Source organism: Mesoplodon densirostris, chromosome 2 (genome assembly GCF_025265405.1).
Source record: "Mesoplodon densirostris isolate mMesDen1 chromosome 2, mMesDen1 primary haplotype, whole genome shotgun sequence".
NCBI classification, from domain to species: Eukaryota; Metazoa; Chordata; class Mammalia; order Artiodactyla; family Ziphiidae; genus Mesoplodon; species Mesoplodon densirostris.
Window position 1 is genome coordinate 62,999,567 of NC_082662.1, and position 26,299 is coordinate 63,025,865.

The 26,299-nt window shown below is 39.6% G+C and overlaps 1 protein-coding gene across 1 annotated transcript in view; it reads right to left on the minus strand.

Annotated features, from left to right (window-relative positions):
- Positions 1 to 763: 763 nt before the first annotated feature.
- Positions 764 to 26,299, minus strand: part of PTGER3 (prostaglandin E receptor 3) — an 82,128-nt gene continuing 56,592 nt past the window's right edge. Inside the window, exon 3 of the mRNA XM_060084512.1 lies at positions 764 to 859. Within this exon, the coding sequence (XP_059940495.1) occupies positions 764 to 859 (96 nt within the window). The remainder of the gene's footprint in view (positions 860 to 26,299) is intronic.

Below are 26,299 nucleotides of genomic sequence, written 5' to 3' on the forward strand. Positions count from 1 at the left end.
ATTGAAAGGAAATGTTTGAGGGAGGAAACTAATGCTCGAAATTTAGTCTGACCAAACTTGCATCACATTTGGCATTATGTTCTGTTTTCTGTAATGTTCATTCATTGAAATATATGTTTTATACAAAACAGATATAATCGAAAGGGCAAGTAAGAGTGTGCTAAACATATGGTGAACATGCTGAGTTCTGGTGCCTAAGCAAAACAGGGGTCACTTAGCTTTAAAATACTCCTGGAAGGATGGGATTAACATGTACACAATACTATGTACAAAATAGATAGCCATAAGGACCTACTGTATAGCACAGGGAACTATACTCAGTATTTTGTAATAACCTATAAGGGAAAAGAATTTGAAAAAGAATATATATATATATATATATGTATGTATGTATAACTGAATTTCTGTGCTGTTGATCTGAAAATAACATGACATTGTCAATCACCTATACTTCAATTTAAAAAAAAATTAAGAAATACTCCTGGAGACTGTTCTTACTATGAAAAGTAAGTGACGTGCAGGCTCCCTCACTACATGAGAGTTGGTCAGTTCCAAGAGCAGAAAGTTCTTAATTGGAGGAAATGTAAGTGAAGTTGTAAAAAACAACAGTAGCTCCTCTGGGGAACCTAGTCCTCCTTAATCAGTTGTGTGTGCTTAGTTTGCATTTTAATTCTTAGAGGTATTCTGCCTTTGTAACATGAACTCGGATCAGAACAGAGAGATGAGGGAGGGCTAAGCTGTAGATCCAGACCGCTTCTACATCTCACCTTTCCAAGTGGTCACTCGACATCAAGGTTGAGGAACACTGGTGGGGTAAAGAGGTGGAGCTGGATGCATAGTTGTTTGTGTGGTGCCTGATCTGTGAACAGACAGAGGGTTTCAGTGGACGAATTATTGATTATGACTCCTTTCATCAGATGACACTTCCCTGAACATTTTTAAAAAAACAGCAGAGCCCCAATCCATACATCCATGCCCATCGGTTATTACCGAGTAAACAAAGATGTTTTAGATATTATCTCCCCGAGACTGTCTCATTCCTACCTCTGTGCTTTGACCCACACTCTATTTTTTCCCACACTGACACACCAGACATTACTTGAGAGCAGAAATCGGTCTAATGTGACTTCGGGAGTCCTAGAGCATTTATCACAGCATTTGTTAAATGCCGAATGAAAGCTCACTGACTTCAAATGATCTTTATAGGTAAATCTAATTCTACCACTCTCCAGCTTTCAGTGGCTTCCTGTTGCTCTTAGGGTACAGATCAAAATTCTTAACATTATCTGCTTGATCTAGCTTATGGCTGCAACTCCAGCTTTGTTTTGAACCTTCTGCTACTGTGTGCTCAGGCCACACTAGCCGTCCAGGAACATCACAAACAGGGTCATCCTCCTCCCTACCTCAGGGCCTTTGCACTTGAAGCTTCCCCTACCCAGAGTGCTCTTCCGTCCCCTCATCACCTGGCTGACTACTACTTGTCCTTCAGGTCTTAACTTGGAAAATCACTTCCTCAGAGAATACCCCGTTGACTAGGACTGGTCTCCCACTGTGTGACCTATTATTTTCTTTTCAAGAATTCATTGTAGTTTGTAACGACTAGTTATTTGTGTGATTATTTGTTTAACATGAGTTCTTTTCTCTAGGCTACAAGCTTCATGAGAGCAGAAACTATGCCTGGTTTAGCTTATCACTGCATCTCCAACAGCTACCACAATGCTTGGCACATAGCTGACGGTCCTTAAGTATTTGTGGCCTGAATGAACAATGCTGCATAATTTGCCCTGAGGCCCATCCCTCAACAGCATTCTACAAATAATCGCTTAAATTCATTCGATGCAATAAAATATTGAAATATACACATTTTGACAAAGTTGAAATACATAAAAAGAAAACATACCTGAAAAATGTTTCCTTTTTATACATTTCTTAGTAATTCTCTTACAAGAACTAGCAAAGTGAAATGAAATTCTTATAAGAAATTGTTACAAGAAAGAACAAAAAGAAATTGAATTCAATGTATCCTTAGTCTTTTTTATCAGATTGCTAGAGTCCTTTTTTTCTCAAGAGTATAGTTAAGATCATCTTTAATAGCATGTCCAACCCAAGTGGTGTGACATTATATAAAATGTCCAGACAGATATGTGGTTCTCCAGTTCTTGACTGTGTTAAGCAAATAGACAATTTTTTGTTTTAGGAAGGCAGTGTTACTTGAAGGACAATAAAATGACATGTCTTCATTGCAACAAAAAAATATAATTTGGCCAATATCTATTTCAGAGCAAACAGAAGATGTTCAGTGACACTTTTTATAGAAACATTGTGGATCTGGAAGAGTGGTCAGGGTTGAGGTCAAAGTAGAAAAGAAAACAAAACAGGTTTTTCCTCTTCATTCTCTGAGACTTTCAGAATCCCCTGTGTGCCCCTGTATGAGAAGACCCTTCATATGTTAAAGAGCAATCTGGTTAGATTGGGTCCCTTCACTAGAGGACCGCTAAGTTTCTCTTCCTGCTGTCATGCTGCTTAGGCTCTCATTTAGAGGACTGCTTTAACTAAGTAAATACACTTGGGATTGCATTATTTGTTGGCCCAACTTTAAGAGCAAATATAACAGTAGGCATTTGGGTATCATATGCCTGTCCAATGTCAAGTAACAGGAAAAGAAGGAACTAAAGAGAAATGAGGCACTGCAAGGTAATAGGTGAAGAGCCGTGAGTTCTGAAGCATAGTATGGTGCCTTGTTCCACTCCCTAAACTCCTCCCCTGGTGGAACCCATCTCCCTTATGGACATTCTCCATGATTCACTCCGTCATTCACATTACAAAATTTTGCTTCATGGTCACACCTAATTCTGCAGCTTACTCTGCCCCTGCATTTCATGCCAATTTTCTCTCCTGTGTGTCTCTTTTATTTCACTCTTTCTCTCCAGTCTTCACGTCATTGTTCAGATTCTCACCCTCATTCTTCTTGTCTGGTGTATCAATTTGAACTATATGAAATTCACATTTTTGTTGGATCAAAAATGGTTGGATATTGGAAATTATATCTGATTTAACCTAATAACAGCCTTCTAACTAACTAGTGTTTCTGACTGGAGTCTTTCTTTTCTCTAACACATCCTTCGTATTGTTTCCAAGGCAAACCTTGGCAAATCCTAAACATCTTTGAAGGTTCCCCACTGCTACAGGATAAAGTTCTGAAGTACCTAAGGTGCACCACTGAGTGGTTCCAACCTCCACCTTTGGGTTTATCTCCTGCTTCTCCTCTTCGTGTGACCCTTGATTCAATCCTGTAAGCTACTCACACTTCCAGAAACCCGCCAATGCTCTTTTACACCTACTTACTATGGAGTTTGCTATTCCCTTTCTAAAATGCCTCTCTCTACTTCTGTCCAGAATCAATTGTACTTTTCCTCCAAGATCCAGTCTTTTGTTTTCTTGGAAAAGTATCTTTCCTTCTATCATATTACCATGGCATCGTATACATTATTCAAGATGTAATTATCTCATTATATTGTACTGGATTGGCCAAAATGTTCATTTGGTTTTTCCTTAACATCTTACAGAAAAACGTGAACAAACTTTTTGGCAAACCCAATACTTATGAGTGTGTCGGTTTCTCACTTTCTGATTCATAGCAGGAGCCCAATAAATGTTTGTGTGTAAAACAGCATTCTAAGAATGATTGGCTCTCCTCAGTGGTCAACATTATGAGGCCAAGGACTAACCAAATCTTTTGGAACACATAAGAACCTACTAGGTAGAAATCACTTTATCAGGCATGATGATATGTTCATATTTTAAGTTTCTTTTGACTCTAGAAATGTGTAGTCTCTGTATGTCCCATATAATACTTGAGAATATCCATGGTTACATTTCACCTAACTATATATCACTCTAACTCACTGGACTGGGATGAAAGCACTTAGACACTCAGTGCACTTTTTTGAATGAATACATGAATAAATCAATGAATAATAAGTGAGGACTGTCTTGTGCTGAGTATTCCCAGAAGCAGACCCTGAACCAAGGGCTTGTATGCAAGTGACTTATTAAGGATGTACTCCCAGGAGAAACAGTAAGGGAGTGGGAAAGTAGGATAGAGAAGGAGAAGAAGCCATGATGTAGTGAGATTTTAGGTAATTCCAGTCTCAGTCTGAAGCTTTGGGAAACTCTGGAGGGTAAACTATACTTCAGAGTTTATCCCATCTCTATACGAAGGGACTGGGCTTTCCTACTCCCATACCCATAAGTCATTGCTGCTTTGGGGAGGAGTAAAACTCATAGGTTATGCTGATTCTGCCTGTGGGTGAGTCTCTGAAGGTACTGGTGTGAGCAGTTAGCAGCAAAACAAGCAGAAGCTGGAGACGGGTATAGAACTGGTGTATGGGATCTGACAGGTTCTGCGTAGGGATCCAGTCATGTGGGATAGACTCCAAGCAAATATTTGGCAAGTTAAGTTTAGCTGGTAGTGGAGGAGTCTGCCCATGTGTGTAGATTGGGGAGCTCTGTTCAGCGGGGTGTCCTGTTAAAAATAGTATTCTTCACTCCTGCTGCTGATGCCTGGACTCCCTTTAGCTAGGGATAAAACTTCTTAACCTATATTGAGAAGCAATACTTAAAAGGGAATTACTTTGGGTGGAAGGGGAAAAAGGTAGAAATATTTATGTCAGGCAATGCCAAACTCTTTTACGTTTAATCCATTTAATGCTTTACCCCTTTAGGACACTGAATTTCATCTACATCAAAGCATGAGTCTTTCCTGAGAGTGTAGGATGTACAGGCGCTAATGGGCCTCTCTTAGACATCTTAGCTCTTACCACCATGAAGATACTGTCCAGCTCAAAATAAGTCCTCTTCCTCTTGTTTTAGCTAAGCCTATAGCTTTGTGTGTTCTTCCCAAATTACCAAATACGTATAATACCCAAGCTGCTAGCAAAGCTGGTCCTCTCTCTGGATATGAGAACCCCCAAATTTTCAGTTAAAGCAGCTTTATTTACTCAGCTTTATTACAGGATATTTTTTAAGATTCCTGTTAAGATAGAAAAGACTCTGTTTGTGTGTGTGTGTGTGTGTGTGTGTGTGTGTGTGTGTGTGTGACCTTCATTTTGAATTTGACTCTTGGACCAAATTATTTTCCTGTGGCAATTGCAATAAAAAGATAGATGTATAAGTGGCCACTCCAGTCACCTGAACACAACCCAGTTGTTGGGTCTGCTGCCATGGCTTGTGGGTGGACCCTAGTTGTTAGTGGTTTGGCTGAGCATGCCCTATGCCTGTGTTCCTGGAGCCACCCTGCCTCTGTCTGGTGAACCCTGCATTAGTCTGTCTGTGAGGTTCCTTCCAGAATGACCCAGATGCACCACAGAGTGCAGACTACTCTTCAGCATGTTGCTAAAGTTCCCTCTGTTTACTTTGAATCATCTCACTAATTTCTCCCCATCCACTGTTTGATCCTGAACAGCTGAGGTGTATGGTCTGATCTATTGTCTTCAGAATTTCAATGCCAGACCTGTAATATATTATAAAGGCTAGCTGAATTCCTGAGGAACACAGAGAAAACTATTTGATGATTACTTACCTTCCATCACCTCTAACTACCTGTGTCCTTGTTATAGATCACCCTGCCCCTATACCTAACCCTCCCTCTTCCAACTTACTGTTCACTGGTTCTATTCAACTGCCTTCAAAAGTCATAGGTTTCCCTTATCTTGGGAAATAAACAAACACCTGTTCTTGACTGCTTGTTCCTTCCCCTTTCTGTAAGTGTGGTCCAATCTCTCGCTCCATTTACCACCAGCTTCTCTACATGATACATCCACTACTCTTATTTCCTCTCCCTTCAACTCCCTCCTAAAAGACAGCCTCAAATTATAAAGTTCTTTCCCTTTGTCAGGCTCTGTTCTAAACATTTGACAAGTGTTCATTCTTTGAAGTTTGCGCTACTATTGTCTCTCCACTTGACAGATGAGGAAACTGAGGAAAAGAAAGGTAAAATAACTTGTCCAGGGTCACCCACAGGTAAGTGGCAGAGCTTGGATTCAAATGCAGACACTCTGGTTCCAGAATACATGCTAACTACATTCTACACTTCCTCTATAATTGGATTTCATCCCAATGACAGTAAAACTAGTCTCTTGGAAACTTTGGAACTTACTATCATCTCTGGTATTGTAGTACTTGAGCTAGATACACCTATGCTGCATACTAAGATCTAATATTTACAAGATTGTCCTCTTTTTATACAAGTATAATGAAACTTCATTAATTTGGAATGAACAACTCATTCTGATGAGGGCTGAACTAAATGTATTTTCATGATGTATAAAAAGGGGTTAATTGGGGACTTTCCTGGTGGTGCAGTAGTTAAGAATCTGCCTGCCAATGCAGGGGACACGGGTTCAAGCCCTGGTCCGGGAAGATCTCACATGCCGCAGAGCAACTAAGCCCGTGAACCACAACTACTGAGCCTATGTGCCACAACTACCAAAGCCCGTGCACCTAGAGCCCATGCTCCGCAACAAGAGAAGCCCACGTACTGCAACAGAGTAGCCCCCGCTCACCTCAACTAGAGAAAGGCTGCACTCAGTGACGAAGACCCAACACAGCCAAAAATAAATAAATAAAATAAGTAATTTTTTAAGGGGTTAATCGATCAAAGAAATAAGTAAAGCATGTAAGTCAGTAGGGGCAGAATTTGACCTACTCCAGGAGAAAAAATATAATTTTAGAATATTGAAGTGCAAATATGTGACAAAGTTATTTTTTATAACTAAAAAATAGAGCTAGCTAGCTTGCAGCAAAGTCTTGTCTGGAATTCAGCCTCCTTATTTCTGTTCCATCATAAGGCCCCATAATCAATCTATAGATTTGATTAACTTGTAAACACCCCCAGTGGATAACAGTTATTCAGCAAACACTTGTTTCATAAAAAAAGAAAGAGGTGGATAACTGAGCAGTGTGAAAAATTAAAATGTGACCTGGCCAATTATACTAGTCAGTGAACCCCACAAGGACAGAGACTTTTACCTGTTTTTGTTCACTGATGCACTCCCAGTGACTAGACCAGAGCCTGCCACAATGCAGCTTAATTACTTTTTAATGTTTAAATGAATGATTTCTATGTGTTTTTACATAGAGTGCCTGCAAGTGGGTGGATATTGTTTCCATTTTACAGATGAAAATAAATAAATAAATAAAAGCTCAACAAAGTTAAGTAACTTGCTCAGGTCTAGACCTAGATCCAGGACTAGAAACTAGGCCTTTTGCTCCTAGTTCATTACTTAACAGTAAAAATATTGCTTTCTGATTTTTAAAAAATCAGTTCATTATTCTGTATAAGGGATAAAGATAGATATGGAAGCGTCAGCAACATTCTAAGGAAATGTGTACCGCTGGTGCATTATCTACTGTCATTATGCACTTGCTGGTCTCGGAATGAGGCATCGCTTCTACTCTGGGTCCTCCTATTCCACACTAGCAAGAAGAAGAAACAGGGCTTCCCTGGTGGTGCAGTGATTGAGAGCCCGCCTGCCGATGCAGGGGACACAGGTTCGTGCCCCGGTCCGGGAAGATCCCACGTGCCATGGAGCGGCTGGGCCCGTGAGCCATGGACGCTGGGCCTGTGCGTCCGGAGCCTGTGCTCCGCAACGGGAGGGGTCGCAGCAGTGAGAGGACTGCGTACCGCAAAAAAAAAAAAAGAAGAAGAAGAAACAGTTTTGCTTCTTACTCTGCAAAGCTTTCCTTCCCTTCATCTTTCTCTTCTCAGAGAAATGAAAGAGGTAGGTGCAGCGCCTTTTTTCTAACGATGGTCCTCATGCTCTCACTGAGACTGAGCAGCTAAGGCTACATAAAGGCTCTAATGTCTGACAATCTCCTCCTCAGTAGAACTTCATCTTCAGGTTTTTACAGCCTTACAGTCTAAAAATATTACACTGAAACTCGGCTATGTGACCTCCAATGCTTTTGTTTTAACCTAGTCTTTTAAAGGCATTCTGCCTTTTTCTCCTTCTAAAACATTAAAATGTGTTCTAAAGAGAATAGACCTTAAATGTAATTCACACTGGTTTCCTCACAATAGTACAGATCGTAGAAACCCTAAGAATTCAGAGAAATGGAAATAAAAGTGGCTTTTGTTTTGGGGAGGTGAGGTTTCATCAAGAGGTATAAGGTGTGAAAGGAATTGGTAGGGAGGAGGGGGAAAGCTTGAACAAAGAGATGCTTGAATGTACAAGAGTCAGAAAAGCACAAGTGGGCTTCCCTGGTGGCGCAGTGGTTAAGAATCCGCCTGCCAATGCAGGGGACACGGGCTCGAGCCCTGGTCCGGGAAGATCCCACATGCCGCGGAGCAACTAAGACCGTGCGCCACAACTACTGCGCCTGCGCTCTAGAGCCCTCTTGCCACCACTACTGAAGCCCGCGTGCCTAGAGCCCGTGCTCTGCAACAAGAGAAGCCACCACAGTGAGAAGCCTGTGCACCACAACGAAGAGTAGCCCCCTCTCGCCACAACTAGAGAAAGCCCGCATGCAGCAACGAAGACCCAATGCAGCCAAAGTTAAATAAATAAGTAAATTTAAAAAAAAAAAGAAAGAAAGAAAGAAAGAACGAAAGAAAAGCACAAGTGCAGCTGGCAGTAATGGGCACTTCACTTTGGGACTAAGATTGGGTAAAGCTGGGCAGCAGCTGAGGAGGCAGAACGGCTTCCCACCTCAGAGAAGTCTAAGACTTTGACACAATTTGGGGGATTACAGACTGATAACTGGTAGCCAGAAACCTCATGCAGGAAGGAAGGCTAAATGTTAAAAATCCCATTCTGTATTACTGAGCCATAAAAAGGAACGAAATTGGCTCATTTGTAGAGACGTGGATGGATCTAGAGACTGTCATACAGAGTGAAGTAAGTCAGAAAGAGAAAAACAAATATCGTACATTAACGCATATATGTGGAACCTAGAAAAATGGTACAGATGAACTGGTTTACAGGGCAGAAATTGAGACACAGATGTAGAGGACAAACGTATGGACACCAAGGGGGGAAAATGGCTGGGGGGGAAAGTGGCCGGGCGGTATGGTGGTGGTGTGATGAATTGGGAGATTGGGATTGACATATATACACTAATATGTATAAAATGGATAACTAATAAGAACCTGCTGTATAAAAAAATAAAGTGAAATTCAAAAAAAAATAAATAAATCCCATTCTGGGAGGAGCTTCCCAGACTCTACAGGGAGCAATGGTTGCTCTAGCCTCTGGCTCCCAGGGAATATTATCCACCCCTCTGCCACACCTGCTACAGTGCCTGCAACATCTGCTCTCACATCTGGCTTCTCAGGAGACTCCGAGAAGCTGGAATATCAACACTGAGGTTATACCTCACCCCGAAATTTTCTTTATTTCATGCTACAAAGTAACGGGGTGGGGGGGACGTTTTCCCTTCAGAAATCTGGCTTACATTATATAAATGAAATATGAGAGTTTCTCAGTACCCTGAAATCTAGCCAGCCTTTTGTGGGTAATATCCAGAGGCGGGGAAATTTTGATGGAATACTACTTCTCTGTAAGAAGAATATAATAGTTTCTTCCACAGCTTTGATAAAATCGTTGGATACTATACTTTCCAAGAGCCAATTTAGTCATTTTTCCACTGCTAAGAAAATTTAAATCTCTTTTCCAACTAGATTTTTTTTCATTAGGAGGGCACTTATAATGCATTTTACTTGAATATTTATTTCAAAATTCCAATTCCAACTTATCACCAAATCCAAGTGATTCTTTTTTTTGTTTGTTTGTTTGTTTTTTTTTTAATGTATCTAGGAAATCCTTTCTTCCCTAACCATTCTGCATCTTTCTTAGTTCCTCCTTTATTACTCACGCACAGTGTCACTGCAACCTTCTTTAGTCCCTTAAGTGATTTCTCTGCCTCTAGTCTCTGTTATAACCCAGCCCTCATAAAATCCCACATTCAGCCTATGGCATCGAAAAAAAATGGATTCTAAAACATACCTGATTAGAATCCTGGTCCCAATAGTTATTAGCTGTGTGACCTTGAGGAAGTTAGTTGAATTTGCAGGGCATCAGTTTCCTCCTCAGTTAAATGGGAACAGAAGTAGTTCTACCCCATAATATTATCAGTAGGATTAAAAGGGAGAATGTATAGGAAGTGCTTAAAATAGAAATTGACACACAGTAAGCTCTCAGGAAGTATTAGCTACTTCAGCTACATTGGACATGTCATTCGTTGTACCACCTGCACCTACAGACCCTTATAAGGAAAGTTCCTCTGCTCACAGCCCCACTGAAGGGGCATCCACATCCACAGGCTACCATATTTTGTACAAGGATTCTGCATATCCCAGGAAAACCCAGTTGGACAAGGTATATAAACCTAAGACATAGCCTTGCCAGTCAAGGAACAATGAGCTGACAAGGCAGATATTTCCTCTCTTGAGAATCTGAATTTGGAAATGTTGAAAAAATAAGGAAGTTAGCAGCGGGACCAGTGTCACGAGGAAGCAGATATTGTAAGTAAAGAAAAATTATAAAGTTAAGAAATTATATTGACAGTGGAGAGAAAGACTTGGCAGTTGGTAATGGAAACACGATCAAACATGTAGAAAATAGCTAGGTCCAATGATGGCGGAGGATTAGCAAGGAACTCATTTATTCCAACAGTTGATTCTCTGGATCCTGATCTACCCTCCAACTCCAGCCTACATACTCCAGGACATGATATTCCATTATAATAAACCTCCCCTTGCTTGAGCTAACCTGAGTGGTACTCCATTTCTTACATCGCAAAGAGACTAAATAACAACATTGGCCATTGCAGAGACCTTAGCTGATGAGTTGGTAATCGGATCCCTACTTTAGCAATTCTTACTGCCCGTCAATCAACTCACTGCCCTCCAATTCACCCTGTACACTGTCCCTACAATTCTCCTCATCCTGAATGGGCTCTCAGTCTTTTTTTTTTTTTTTTAATTTCTATTTATTTATTTTTGGCTGCTTTGGGTTTTATTTTTTAACATCTTTATTGGAGTATAATTGCTTTACAATGGTGTGCCAGTTTCTGCTTTCTAACAAAGTGAATCAGCTAGACATATACATATATCCCCATATCTCCTCCCTTTTGCATCTCCCTCTCACCCTCCCTATCCTACCCCTCCAGGTGGTCACAAAGCGCTGAGCTGATCTCCCTGTGCTATGCAGCTGCTTCCCACTAGCTATCTATTTTACATTTGGTAGTGTATATATGTCCATGCCACTCTCTCACTTTGCCCCAGCTTACTGTTCCCCCTCCCTGTGTCCTCAAGTCCATTCCCTATGTCTGTGTCTTTATTCCTGTCCTGCCCTTAGGCCCTTTAGAATCTTTTTTTTTTTTTTTTTTTTAGATTCCATATATATGTGTTAGCATATGGTATTTGTTTTTCTCTTTCTGACTTACCTCACTCTGTATGACAGTTTCTAGGTCCATCCACCTACTGCAAATAACTCAATTCCATTTCTTTTTATGGCTGAGTAATAGTCCATTGTATATATGTTGGGCTCTCATTCTTTTGGGGAATATGCACAGCCTACTTTTCTTTCAAGAGCTAGGTCAAATTCCACTTTCTCCATGCATACCTGGGTATCATAGCAGACAGAACTGGATCCAGTCTTGCAGAACCTGAAGAATATACAACTTTCTTTAATGAAATGAATATAAAACCAGACCTTGGAAAAGGCCTGTGAAATGAGGGGCTTTGAGGCCTGAGCTTCATTAGCTTAACCATACATCTGCTTCTGGTACCAACTCAGGAGGAACTTTTCCTCAGTGAGATTATTCTACCAGGTACATTTACAGCAATTTGTATAATCACACAGAGCTGCTAGATAAATTATTACAGTCTTACACCTGGCCTCCCACTTTGGGAACATCATTTGTGAGTGGGCTGCAGCATTCTTCCTTCTACTTGGCTAGAATTGGGGTTATTCAGACATAGCCAAAGTCACTTAGAAGTATCAGTATCTCCTGATTGTAAGTTCCATGGAAGCAGGGTTCACATCTATTTTGTTTCTGCATCGTGCCCACATATCACAGTGCCTGGAACAAAGGATGAACTCAATAAATATTTGCTGAGTGAATGAATGAATGCATGATCTTTCCATTAAGATTCTAGTCCTTTAAAAGCAGGGCCTGTACTGTAAATAGTCTCTAGCTAACTCCAAAGAGCCCAGCATGATGTATGACACAGAGTGGCACTAGTCAGTATTTGCTGCCTGACTTATGATGCACTATGTATGTATAAGGGAGATTTTTTTCTTTAAGCTTGGTGATAACCATGCACACCTGGTCAAATTCACAACCTGCCTTATCTTGTATGCACTCCCCAGGTCTATAAAGGTAAACCATGCAAAAGGAAGAACAATTGATTGGCATCAACAAGATAGTAGACTAGAGACTAACCCTTTCCTACATCATCCTTGCTGCTCTATGGTTCATTGAATTTGGTTGGTTTGTTCCACATCTGGAGTTTTCTGGTTCTCAGAACCAGGAGGATATAGCCCTATACCCAGACATGGACTTTAATCTGAGCCTGGTTCCTGAAAAATCCTGGCCTGCAGGGATTTATTGTCATGGAGAACTTGAGCTGGACAGGGGCCTATTAATGCCCATAGTTGTTGGTTTGAACAATGAAAACTTGTTGTTACTGGGTATACAGTACTGTATGGCTTAGCTATTGTAGCTATCTGTTATGTTGCTAACTCATTTATATAATAACATTATTTAGATTGATCAAAATAACAAAATTATTTTAAGTATTCAAAATTACTGAGAAAATAAAGGTAACCTAGGAACTCACAACCTACTCTCCAATTGAAAGGAAGGGAAAATATTTTTTAAACTTATTTTTTCAAAGATGGGAAAAAATGAAGTAGTGTAGTTCAGAAAAATAGGGGAAGTATTTTGATGAAACAACAACAATATTCTTTGAAGCTTTAAATACCTCCTAATTATTTTTTGGATCAGTAAAAGTATTGTTTCCCATTTCCTCCCCACAGCCATGGAAGCCGGTCCATCATCATAGCCCCAGGCAAATGAGACCAATTTAAGAAGGAAGAAATGGCATGGAGGCAGTCAAAAGCCTTTCTAGTGCTAGGAGGTGGGGATGATATAGGAAGAGAAGCAGGAGAGATGTCTTTACTTCTCCACCACAACTGCCTCAGCATCAAACCCCACAAGTGGGAGGGTGACAAAAGAATAGAAACCTCAAGTAGAAAGAAGGGATGGTTACAAGTCTTTGAGGACACAGTCTCAGAGTGTGCCCTGGCACACATGTATGGATACTTCTGGGGAAGGGAATAGCAGAGAGAGGCCATGATGATTGTCTTGGTGCCCCCAGCCCTCGCATGGTAGAGAAGGTACCCCAGAGTCTCCCTGGGATTCATGGAAAAGAGAAAAAAGCTAAATGCCAGAGGAGCTGCCATGGAGCTGCTATGTTTAGGACCATAGTGACACCCTGGCAGAGATAGCAGTTCCTATGGGTTGGACAGCCCAAAGCAGTTTCCAGAGGAAGGAAGTGGCAGAGCCTTGAGAGTCTGCTGTGCCAGTGAGACAGCAATGGGGCCGAGTCAGCAAAATAGGACCACAGGGCTCAAGTGTGCTGAGGAAACAGTTCACAGGCTTCAGCAGCCCTGAATCAACGGGGGATGCTAGCAGCTACCCAGCAACCAGGAAGACCAAAATCAACTCTAGGGAGGGTAGGGAGGACCCAGCGGACAGAACCAGGTCCTCTGTGTGGACAAGCTGCCTCTCTTTATCTGCCCCCATTGCCATGAAGGAATATAAGTTTCTTCACACAGATGCCAACTTGGCTAAGGAAAGAAGGAGCTGGGAGAAACCATGAAGAATACATCCCTCAAAGAGACTGAGTTAATGCAAACTGAGAAAACAGATGGACAACATACCTTCAACTGTAAGTTTAAGAACCTACCCTCTACTGTCCCACCTCCCAGCCTCTGACCCAGCCAGCAGAGAACATAGTCTTGTAAGGAAGTTTTGTTCTGTACAGAAGATTTTAAAAGACATTTAAAAAATAACTAAGTTTAGACTGTACAATTATCACCCTAGACTTTAGCAAAAGTAGAGACTCCAAAAGTCAAACAAATGCAAATAGCACTAAATAAATACAGTGACCACCTTTTAAATCTGTGACTATGGGCCTTTGTTTTCCAGTTTAAGGCATTATAAAGGAGATCAAGAAGGAAGCTGAAACAGTGTCCAGATGACTAATAAAAGAAGCCCATCTTAATTCTAAACAAGTCAGGAGTATACAACTAAAGACAAATTAAATCTAATAATAGTTGCAAGTGTTGTTCTGTTGTATAACTTGTAATGAGACAGTCAATGGAAGGTCTCATTGCAATTTTACATCCAGTTTTTAAAAGGTAAATCACAGGACATATGGCTCAAATAAAAAGAAAATAATCAAATGCATTCTTATCGTATATTACCAAATTGATAGCTGGGAAAGATTAAATAAGATTAAAAACTATCATAAATATGGTAATTGCACTGGGTAATGGATTTTGTGAAAAATTAATCCTGATCCTCCAGTTCAGAGCTGTTTTGCTTGATCTCTACGCACTTGGGCATTCCGGAGGATTTTCTAGTCCCTGAAGCTACAGGTGTGGTCACTGTCTGAGGTAAAACACTTGCATTCTTATGAAGTTACCTGATCACCTGCAGTCCCTTCTATGCACAGGGACCACCACAACCATCCAATACAATCAAATTAAATCAGCACCAGAATAACACTGTCATGAGGCTAATGATTGGATACTAGCAGATGCTATCAAGGGTCTTTTAGCCAACAGGCCAGTAAATTCCATAGAGTAGTGAAGGTTAATTCAATTCAGCACTCACTGATTGTGTATTGTCTACGCGTAAGACACCATGCGAGGCATTGAAGGAAAATCTTGACTCATCAATAAAAATGTTATAAGCTGTATATAATTAAATAGTATTCATTATGTGCTGTAAGTCATACATATTTAATGGTTATGATAAGTCTAAATTCTCGACACATTCCCATTTCTCTAAGTGATGACAACAAAGAAAAATGGCTAAAGTCTCATTAGTCACAATTTGGTCAATTGGAATCTGGATCTTATATAAAAGTAGTTTCAAAGCCAGTTGCTTATCTTTAAATACAAAATAATATAGCAAATTATTTAGTATTCAGCTTCTTTTGTTCTTAGTAATATAATAATAATATAGTATAATATATAGTAGAATAATATAATAACTATGATCCTCGGGCAGAACCTTGATAGATTCTTTTACATAAAATAACCAACACACATAAAAGACATTTAGAAAGTCATGTAATACGAGAAAGAAAGACATCCTGCCATTTGTGACAACACAGATGGACCCCGATGACATTGTGCTAAATGAAATGTCGGACAGAGAAAGGTATGGTATGATATCACTCATATGTGAAATCTAAAATAGGCAAACTCATAGAAACAGAGAGTAAAGTGGTGGTTTACCAGGGGATGGTGGTCATGGGGATGGGAGAGATGTTTAAAAGTACAAACTTGCAACAGGTAGTCACAGGCTCTAGACATCTAATACACAGTATAGTGTACTAGACAACACTATTGTATTATAATCATCAAACTTGCTAGGAGACTAGAACTTAGTTATTGCAACCATTAAAAAAATGATAATTATGTAGTGTGATGGAGGTGCTAATTATTGCTACAATGGCACTCATATCATGATATATAAATGGATCAAATTAACATGTACACCTTAAATTTATGCTTTGTTATATGTCAAATATGTTTCAATAAATATAAAATTTAAAAATAATTTAGGGTTTCCCTGGTGGCACAGTGGTTGAGAGCCTGCCTGCCGATGCAGGGGACACGGGTTCGTGCCCCAGTCCGGGAAGACCCCACATGCCGCGGAGCAGCTGGGCCTCTGAGCCATGGCTGCTGAGCCTGCACGTCCGGAGCCTGTGCTCCACAACGAGAGAGGCCACGACAGTGAGAGGCCCATGTACCGCAAAAATAATAATAATAATAATAATTTAAAAGGTACATAAAAATAAGGAACCATTCTTTGACTGTGACAGAGATTGCCAGTTGTTTTCTTTATAATAGAATCCTGATTATTAGCTGAGAAACAATTTAAATACTGCATTTCCATCTTTGTCCCAGTTAGGTGTGGCCATGTGACTAAACTCTGGCCAATTATATGAAAGCAGGAAGGAGGACGCAGATTAGTGGCTAGAGCTCAAGCAACCATACTGCGCCATGAGTCAGTATACTAAGAATGACAGCTAAAAATAACATCAATCTCTGATGATGAGGAAGTGGCCAGATCATCCCTGGATGGACTATATACGGAGTTTATATAAGTAGGAGAGAAATATCCTTCTATGTTTTTTTTAGTTATTGTTATTTTAGAATTTTTTTTTTTTTTTTTGCAGCCCATCGAAACCTAACATGCATAACATAAAGCCATCGCATTAGCCAGTGTAAATTCTAGGCAATTGTCAAGAGAAAACCTGAAGTGGTGCAGAGAGAAGGCATACTAATAAAAGGAGATTAATAGTGTTTTCATCATGTCTAGCCTAAAATGAATCCATTATCTAAAATGTGCAATCCTCAAGGCTTCAGGAGTTGACATGAGGAGACTGATTTTTTGGCCCTAACATAGGATGTACGCAGCAGTTCAATGATGACTTCAAATAATTTGCAGGTAATTTTCCCAAAATGTGTACAGTATTTCTGCATTTTCAAAGAGGAAAGGTGGCATAGCATCATAAGACTGCATAGTTCAGATCTTCTCCTTCCCTGTACTGTGTTTACAACACTGATGGTGACACTGGAAGGAGCTCAGAAACTGAAATCATAAGAGCTGGGTTTGAATCCTAACTCACTCTAAACCTGGACAAGCTTATTTAAATTTTATAAATCTCTACTTCTTTATCTATGTTATAGGGATAATGATAACGTTGGCCCCATTTTCCCCATAGGGAATTCGGGATAATCAAATGAAATCGATATATGTCAAAGTGTTAGTGTTACTAAAATCATTTTGGTATTTACTTAAGTTTCACTGGGAGAGGCACTTTCTTTTCAACTTTCTAGGATAATTAACTTTAGAAAGTGACTCTTTTCCCACATTAACTTCCTTTCTCTAACTGTCTCATTTTCATGATTCTGCATAAAAAAAATTGTTTTTATGATGTTTGAGTTTTTAAGGGCTACATGTATGCAAGAATTTAAGCTAAAATGATGTTATTGGGAATGGGTGTTTGGCTAACTTAACAACTGCTTCTTTTGAAACCAGCATATAAGAAGCACTTGGACAGACATTGAAAATAAAAATAAATTTATTAACTAATTACAGAAGACTGTGCAGTTAAAATATATCATTTACTGATTGAAATCTAAGTGTTCTGTGCAGCAAATTCCCTTTAACCAGGAATTCAGCATCGAGGAGTTTCACATAACAGAACATTTCACAGCATTGAGCAACTATCAATGGTCATAAAAATGACTCTGGGGATTTCCCTGGTGGTGCAGTGGTTGAGAGTCCGCCTGCCGATGCAGGGGACACGGGTTCGTGCCCCGGTCCGGGAAGATCCCACATGCCGCGGAGCGGCTGGGCCCGTGAGCCATGGCTGCTGAGCCTGCGCATCCGGAGCCTGTGCTCCGCAATGGGAGAGGCCACGACAGTGAGAGGCCCGCGTACCACACACACAAAAAAAGACTCTGGACCTACAAAATACTGAAGCATTTTCTTAACTATCAAAGAATCAATGTATTTAACTAGCTGAAGTATACCACACCACTATCTTATTTATATAGCAGGAAGGTTCATAGCAATAAAAAGATTAGATTATCTGAGATCTTCATGGAGCAAAATAACAAAGGTTATAATTCCATTTTACAGGTAGTAAAAGTGAGATTGAACTTCTTGCCCAAAAGAAAGTAGCTTGTTTGAATTTGATTGTCAAGAGCTGCCTTTTGGATTGTGATTCACTTCATAGGCTCCCTTCCAATTCAAACTAGATGAGTGGGGCTGCCATGTGATTAGCAGTGAAAGTCACCTAACTTCAACTCTACCTCTCTCTTTGCTTTCTCTCTCTCTCTCTCTCTCTCTCTCTCTCTCTCTCTCTCTCTCTCTCACACACACACACACACACACACACACACCATTAGAACTTTCCCTCTTCAATATGATCTTGAAAAATGAGACACTCTACAAGGATGTGAACTTGGGGGCTGGCCCTGGCCTCATATTTTAGAGTACAAGGAAACATATGGGAGAAGAGGAACTGACCAGTCATCTAACTGCTTTTTTTTGAAAACCCACCCACCTGCCACTCACCATCATCAAGGCTGACTGATAGGACATCCCCTGTCCTGTCTCCTCTCCAAACTCTGTCTTCCCTTATAAACTTGCTTTTTTTCTTTTCTTTTTCACTGTGACTTTCAATATAGTATCTGAGCCAGAAGGTGAGGGAATAGGGGATGTATGTGGAGTGAGAAAGGAGAGGACGACCTACCCAGGGAGTGAGCACACGTAGACTGGGCCCCAGTCCTTTCTGGGAATTGTAGGGAGATTTATTCTGTGCCTCAGTCTCTGATGTGTGTCCAGAAGAGGATTTTGAAAGGGGCCATATTTGTTTCAGGCCTATGTTTTCTCTCACCAGTACCTTCCCTACAAACTTGGCCCCTGTTAGCCTTCATGGCTTTCCTCAGTTTTCTAAAGAAATCCTATACCCAACTCACCATAAAGCTTAGGTGTTCTAAGTCTCATTCTTGTGAGGCTCTACTAAGTAATTAGAGCCAAAGGAAATAATTGTTTCTGAGATATTAGAGAATGACAGCGCTTTACTATTTTATTTTTACCCAGATAATGCATTTACTTCCTAAGATGGGGTCTTCCATGTTCTTGGGTAAAGGAATAATAATTCTGGGATTTTAGATCCTATGATGGGTCCTATAGGGTCACGAGAGCTTTTAAAAATCTTTAGTGTCATAATTGAATTGCAGGATACCCAGCTGGTGTTGAAAAATTGATATGGGGAGAAAAACCTCATATTTTGTGTCATAAGTGTTAAGAGTAGCGTGTAGAAGAAACAGGTTCTTTTTGTTTTTTGGGGTTTTTTTAGAAGCAGAACAATTTTTTAATGAAATTCCAATTAGAAGCCTAATAGACATGACAGACAAAAGAGAGATCTTGAGCTTAGGCTATACAGATAGCTGGTCTTGTACTGTCCAAAGTCCAACCCATTACCCCTTGCCCCTAATTCCACCTTACACACACACAGACAGACAGACAGACACACACACACACACACACACACACAGGGTCATCCCTGTAGATAGGACTCTGTTGAACCGAACTGAAATTCTCTTGACTCCCAATCTCTTCTGCCTCTTCCAGCTGTAGGATTCTATGCAACCAATTGTGTAGACACACCTAGCAGTAAAATCTCAAAAATACGCCTTCCTCTCTACAGTGCTCTCAAGTGGAAACAACCCAAGTTAGAGTCAGAAAAGAGGGCAAGCAAGCATTTCATCATTTCATTTGATTTCCTTTAAGTCTCAAGCAAATAAAGAAATTTAAAGACTCACCCTATGCTATGAATCCCACTCAGGGAAACAGGAATGAGAAATGGAGTTTCTAAGCACTTAGCACAGTGACTGGCATCTTGGAAGCATTTGATGAATGATCATTGAGGCTGAGTTGAATATTATAGCAAAATATGTCCAAGGCTCACAACATAAACAGTTCCAACATCACTGTGGGTAGAACTCTTTGAGATTAATTCCATTAGATACTTGAAAATAAATTCCACTGACTTTATTTTTTCTTTTACTTCAATTAAAGTACATAGTTAGCCCCTCAGTGTTGAACTCCTCCCTCTTCTAACAGCAAATTCAGATATTAGAGCTGGATATACTTCCTTCCCACCTCCAGGTAGTCTCTAAGAACCTCAACCTGGGACTTTCCTGGTGGTCCAGTGGTTAAGAATCTGCCTTCCAATGCAGGGAATGTGAGTTCGATCCCTGGTCGAGGAACTAAGATGCCACAGGGCAACTAAGCCCATGCGCCACAACTACTGAGCCCACGTGCCACAATGAAAGATCCCACATGCCACAAAGAAGATGCTGCATGCTGTAACTAAGACCAAACACAGCCAAATAAATAAATAAATATTTTAAAGAGAAAGAAAAAGAACCTCATACTTCCTTTCTGCACAGTGGAACACATTTGTCTTTAATTCATTTACTTTTCAGTGTCATTGTCCTATCTTTGTTACGTGTTCTTCCCAAAAAGCAGAAGATGTAACAGATGATGTCTCTGTTAAAGGGAAAGATCCTGGAGAAACCAAGGAAGATCCCGTGGTTTTGGTTTGCTTTGTAAAGTGCCTGCCTGCACGTGGGTCACTGGTGAACACACCTCTGGTACCTGAGCTAGAGGACCCCTAGTGTCATACTCTTTCTTAGAAATTCACTACAAATTGCCAAGTGAGCCAGTCTTAGGCAGCAACTTACATTTTGTATGGTTAGGCTAGAACATTCAACAGACTCTCCTTTTGCTGCAGTGCCTTAATAAGCCTGGGTGTGGTTGAGGAGCATTAGTGGAAGTAAGATCTGCTGTCTCTGTCTGAAGGGCTCAGGGCAGAGTTTTTCAGGAATGACCTATGGCGGCTGCTCAGGTGTGTTTTTGGGTTTTTCAGTGTTTGAGGTGACATTCATGTGACATTCATGCTTTGCTCCTTGAGGGCAATCTGTATCCATGTGTGGCCCAGCATAGTAACAGGCAGACAGAAGTGAGTGGGTGAATGAAAGATGAAGTGAGTGAGAAGTAGAATTGATGGGGAAACTATGGTCTAGTGATATGAGTACTAAGAGGAAGCAGAAAAGTGTTTCCAAGTGTTAAACAAACAAAGCCTTGGAGCTGGGCTGATAGTTCCCAGTTCAGCTTCCTTGGAGGTCAAAAGGAGAATTTGGTCAGAATTTCTTTCTCTTGAAAAGCTCTCCATTCTTGGAAAGAAAGTGTCCTTTCACTCTTTATCAGCCTCTGACTCCACAGCTGTGTTGCCAAAAGGGCTAGGAGCAAGCGTGTGGGATCCAAAGCTCAGACTATTTAGACCATGCAGCCAAGGGCTGCTCTGCTTCTCATACTATCTTGCTAACCACAGCTGCCTTCTCTTCTCTCTGCCAGCCTGGACGATTGCCTCTCAGCAGGCCTATTCCCTGGGTTATTCCACAGACAGATGAATCAACAGATAGGTGAATCAACACAGGCAAGGTTTTCCCTTCACATTACCTTACAAGCTTATCATGAGTATAAGAAGTGTTGCACCCACTGAGACTAATGGTCTCTCCAATTTAATATTTTGTCCAATGATGGCAACAAGGGACCTTTTACTGGGAAGGAATAAGGGTCATTCTGAATGACATGTATGCCAAAAGTTTGGATGCTATCATCTCTAATTTCAGTCCCTAATGTAGTTAACAAATATCTGTTGAAACATGTACTGTATATCTACCACTGTGATAAGTTATGTAAGCCTTAATTTTTTTAAAACTCCTCCTTGGAAATTCTTGCATTTTTGATTTGTACTATTTGTACTGTGGTCGTTTAAATCAATCTAAAAGATATTTCTATGTCTACTATGTGTCTACACTTCAAAGTTTGCGGGAGGAGAGGAAATGGAAGGGCCTGGGACGCTAAGGTTAAAAAGATGTGGTCTCTCATTCAAGGAGCTAATAGTCCAGTAGGAGAGCTAGAAGCATGCATAACTGACTATAATACAAGTCAAGCAGGGAGAAGTAATCACAGAGGCATAAATAAAGTATTGTAGATGCACAAAGGGGGACTTAGTAATTCCAAATGAGGCATTAGGAAAGAATTTTTAGAATAGGTGTCATTTAAGCTGGGCCCTAATGAATGAGTAGAATTTTTTCCATTAAGAAGAATATCAGGGGCTTTCCTGGTGGCACAGTGGTTGAGAGTCCGCCTGCCGATGCAGGGGACACGGGTTTGTGCCCCGGTCCGGGAGGATCCCACATGCCACAGAGCAGCTGGGCCCGTGGACCATGGCCGCTGGGCCTGCACATCCGGAGCCTGTGCTCCTCAACGGGAGAGGCCACAGCAGTGAGAGGCCCACATACCACAAAAAAAAAGAAGAAGACCAGTCAAGCAAAGAAAACATAGAAACAGAACTGTGAAAGTACATAATGTGTGTGAGGAAAGGATTCCCAGAAGACTGGGAATCTGTGTTGCCAGATAAATCTGGAAAGGTGGGTTGGGACTAGCTTACTGAGAGCTTTGAAGAAGTGAAAACATTCATACTTTGTACAGTGGATACTGGGAAAGCATCAAAGGTTTTTTGAGGGCACTGCTACTATCTCCACTATCCAAATAAGAAAACTGAGACTTAGAAAGGGCATGAAAGTCACTCTTAGTCAAGTGTGGAGGTGGTAGTTGAACTGAAGCTTAACTCCAAAGCCCAAACACTACACTTAGTCTTTTTTTCTTTTTTTGAGATATAATTGATCACAATATTACATCAGTTTCAGGTGTAAGACATTATTTTATATTTGTATATTTTGTAAAATAGTCACCACAATAGGCCTAGTTAGCATCTACCACCACATATAGTTATGATTTTTTTTCTTGTGATGAGAACTCTTAAGATCTATTCTCTTAGCAACTTTCAAATATACATTCCAGTATTATTAACTAAAGTCACCATGCTGTACATTACCTCCCCATGACATTTATTTTATAACTGGAAGTTTATATCCATCCATTCTTAGTCTTAGTTTTTACCTATAAAGTGATAATAATAACAGTACTTCTCTACCTACCTAAAAGTTTGATCAAATAAAACTACATATGCTAAAATGCTTTAGAAATTATAAAAGAATTCTTTAAGTATTACTTATTAGTATTATTTTATTGTTACCACTTACAACTAATATTATTCCTAAAGGTAGCATAAATGCATTTTTGCAACTGCAAGTAGTGTTATTTAATGTCAGTACTGGCTATAAGTGATTGAGTTCTACTGTGCTTTTTACATGTATTATCTTATTTCCTTTCACCATACTGTGAGATAGGAATCATTATTTCCAATTTACAGATGAATAAACAGAGGTGGAAAGAGATTAAAATATTGCCCAGTCATGTAGCCTTTAAGTCAAGAACTAGGCTGCAAATCTATGTCTTTGAATCCCCAAACTCTTCATAAGGCTGCCTACTGCTTTCCCACTGATGATGTTATAAACCTTTCAGGTGGCAGTGGCACATGGAAATGACGTCTTCAGGAAGCAATTAATGTTGCCAGTGATTTCAACACTTCCAACAAGGATGGCAGTGTCTGATTCTGTGTTTCAAAAAAGATGTAACTATTTCTAACCCAGTTAAGGATCATGCTGAATAAATAAGGAATATGTTTCCTTTAGGTTTAATTTTAACTGGAAAACATGACCTATTCTGTCCCACCCTCTGAAAATGAAATAAAGTCTTTCTTTGAGAACAATTCCTCTTGATTGATTTAAAAAAAAATTGATTTAAAAAACAAAACAAAACTCCTTATTGATGCAATTGTATTGATTTTTTATAGTTATTTCAAATTTTAAAAGCTTCCTTAAACACCTACTCAATCATTTGTTTCTATATTTTAAAGTATATTTCTCTTTTTTCTTGGTCAAGAAACTTAAAAAGAAACACTAAGTAGGATTGGTAATGTACAAAAATTTGATGACTATTATTCATGTTCAGTTTATTCTTCTAAAATATATGTTTTACACATAGTAAAAAATTATCAGAGTAGATAACAAGCTGACTTTGACCAAATTAATAATCTTGGCAGTTTTTCATGTTTAATGAGGACAATCAGATACCCTAGGCAATAAAATCATTGATAATAAGGCCACCAGATATTCCAATTTAATGGGAAAATAATTGTTGTTGCTCTTTTTTTTTTTAATATCACATTCTTGTTTTCCTGAGTAGAGTTTTCAAAAAATGTTGTAAACTAATAAGGTAAACACAGACCTCGAAAGGCTGGCTTTGAGATTAGATCCAACTATGATTCAGTTAGTGTCACATAAGGCAGAATATAAAGCACATAGGAATGGGGTTTGAAGCAGAGCACGCTCAACAGCTAAATTCAGACAAATTTCTTTCTACCATTTCAAATATTTTAGCCACTTCATAACCGGTTTCATGCAATGAAATCACTTTGACCAAGGATTTTTTTTTTGTTTTTGCCACACTGTGTGGTTTGTGGGATCTTAGTTCCCTGACCAGGGATTGAACCCTGGCCCTTGACAGTGAAAGCATGGAATCTTAACCACTGGACACCAGGGAATTGCCTCACATCCTTATTTTCTTACCCTAAGTCTTGAGAAGTTTGAATAAAATTTGTATGCTTGTGAAGACATTCAGCCTCAGCTGGAAACTGAGCTTGATTTTGATATTAGTGATAATAATTTATAACATAATAATAACCATTTATTAAATGCTTATTATGTGCCAGGTGCTAGGTAAACACTTGTACACACATTGTTTCATTGAATCTTTGCAATAAATCTGTTAAACTTTAGATAACATTATTATCTTCATTTATAGTTAAAGAAACTGAGGTCTAGAAAGTTTAGGTTAATTAGCTTGATTAAGGTCAGCCTACTAATAAATTAACAGAACTAGGATATGCCACCAAATTTAGTCTAATAGCAGTTCCCATCCTCTCAAACACAATGCTATATGTTTGGGTGTCCCAAAATTATATTAAGGAATTAGTACAGAGGTTGGGATGTCTTTTTCCACATTCCCAATATGGTTTATGGATTCCTCAAGCAGTTAAGATTGCTATTGTGGTTACTATTACTACTATTAATACAGCATCAATAACAACGACCCCTGCATATTTATCATACCCACCACTCTTCTGGAATATTTACACATTTAATCTTCACAGCTACCCTATAAAGTAAGTGCAAAAATCCCAATTCTTCATATAAGGATTCAAAATCTTAGAGAGTTTAAAGAATTACTTTCAAGTTCCATAGCTATTAACCCAAACTTTGATCCAGGTCTGACTCTGAAACACATACTTTTATACCCCTGAAGGTAATCTGACCATGACACTTCTCTTCCAAACGAAGTTCCTACTAATCTAGTTGGCTTCCTAGTTGCCTCTTGCTTTTCTCCAAGGATATCACTCTCTCCCTTCCAAATGGTGGCCTCATGCAAATGAGAAAGATCCCCTAAGTATGAGTGTATCATTCTCCATCCAATGAAACGGAGAATGGTGTTTCCCATTAAGAAACTTCAAGCAATGTAATCATCCACGGTTTTTACTTTTTTTCTTTCTGAACCCATTCTCTCATTAAAACTTACTTTCCTAAAATGAGGTCTGTAAATTACTACATTATTTTAAAAGTTATATTATTATTAACAACAAACCATTATGAAGATCTTCAGGCTCCGTTTCTCATGCAAATTACATAGAAGTTGGCAGGCAGAAGGAATTTACCCTTCAAACATTTGCCTTAAGCAGTGGCTCATTTGATTTGGTTTAATTAACTACTGGGTCAGTAAAAAAAAAAAAAAAAAAAAAAAAAAATTAATAAAGGTTTACATGTAATTGGGTTAAACCTGTTCTGAACAGATGCTAATCGACCCTTGAGATGCCTGAGAATTGCTGACTATTGTTGCAATTGAAATAGTAAAGTGCAAAATTAGACCAAAGATAAATTCCAAGATGCACTGATTTTTTTTTTTGATTTTTCAAGTTAAACTGCTATAGGTGGGTTGCCATTTGCATTCATCTGAAAACATAGAATTCAAGTTTTGGAGATGCTGAGATTTTATTCCCTTGAGCAAAATGTTCTGCACTGTTCTAATCAGCCTGACCAGTTCTGAAGAAAACAGAGCAGCCAGTTGAAGAGAAAACTTGTGAAGGGATAAAATGTCAAATATACCAAATAGATTTTGCTTGCTAGCAACAAGGGAAGAAAGACTCAAAAACTGGGGACAGCTTTTCTCTTTCTCAAAGATAAAATATGCTCTGCTATGAAATTGCATAGTATTTTGCAGGAAGAAGCTAGAGCAAATTTCAAAATTAAACAGGAGGAGGTGATAAACAGAATGGTTTCACTGCAGACAAATGGCCGGCTCTCCCTCTGGCCCATCTTGAATTTTACAAATTCTCCCAGGAGTCACTGTGTCATTAGGAAGCAAAAACACCTTCTCATTAAGCCTG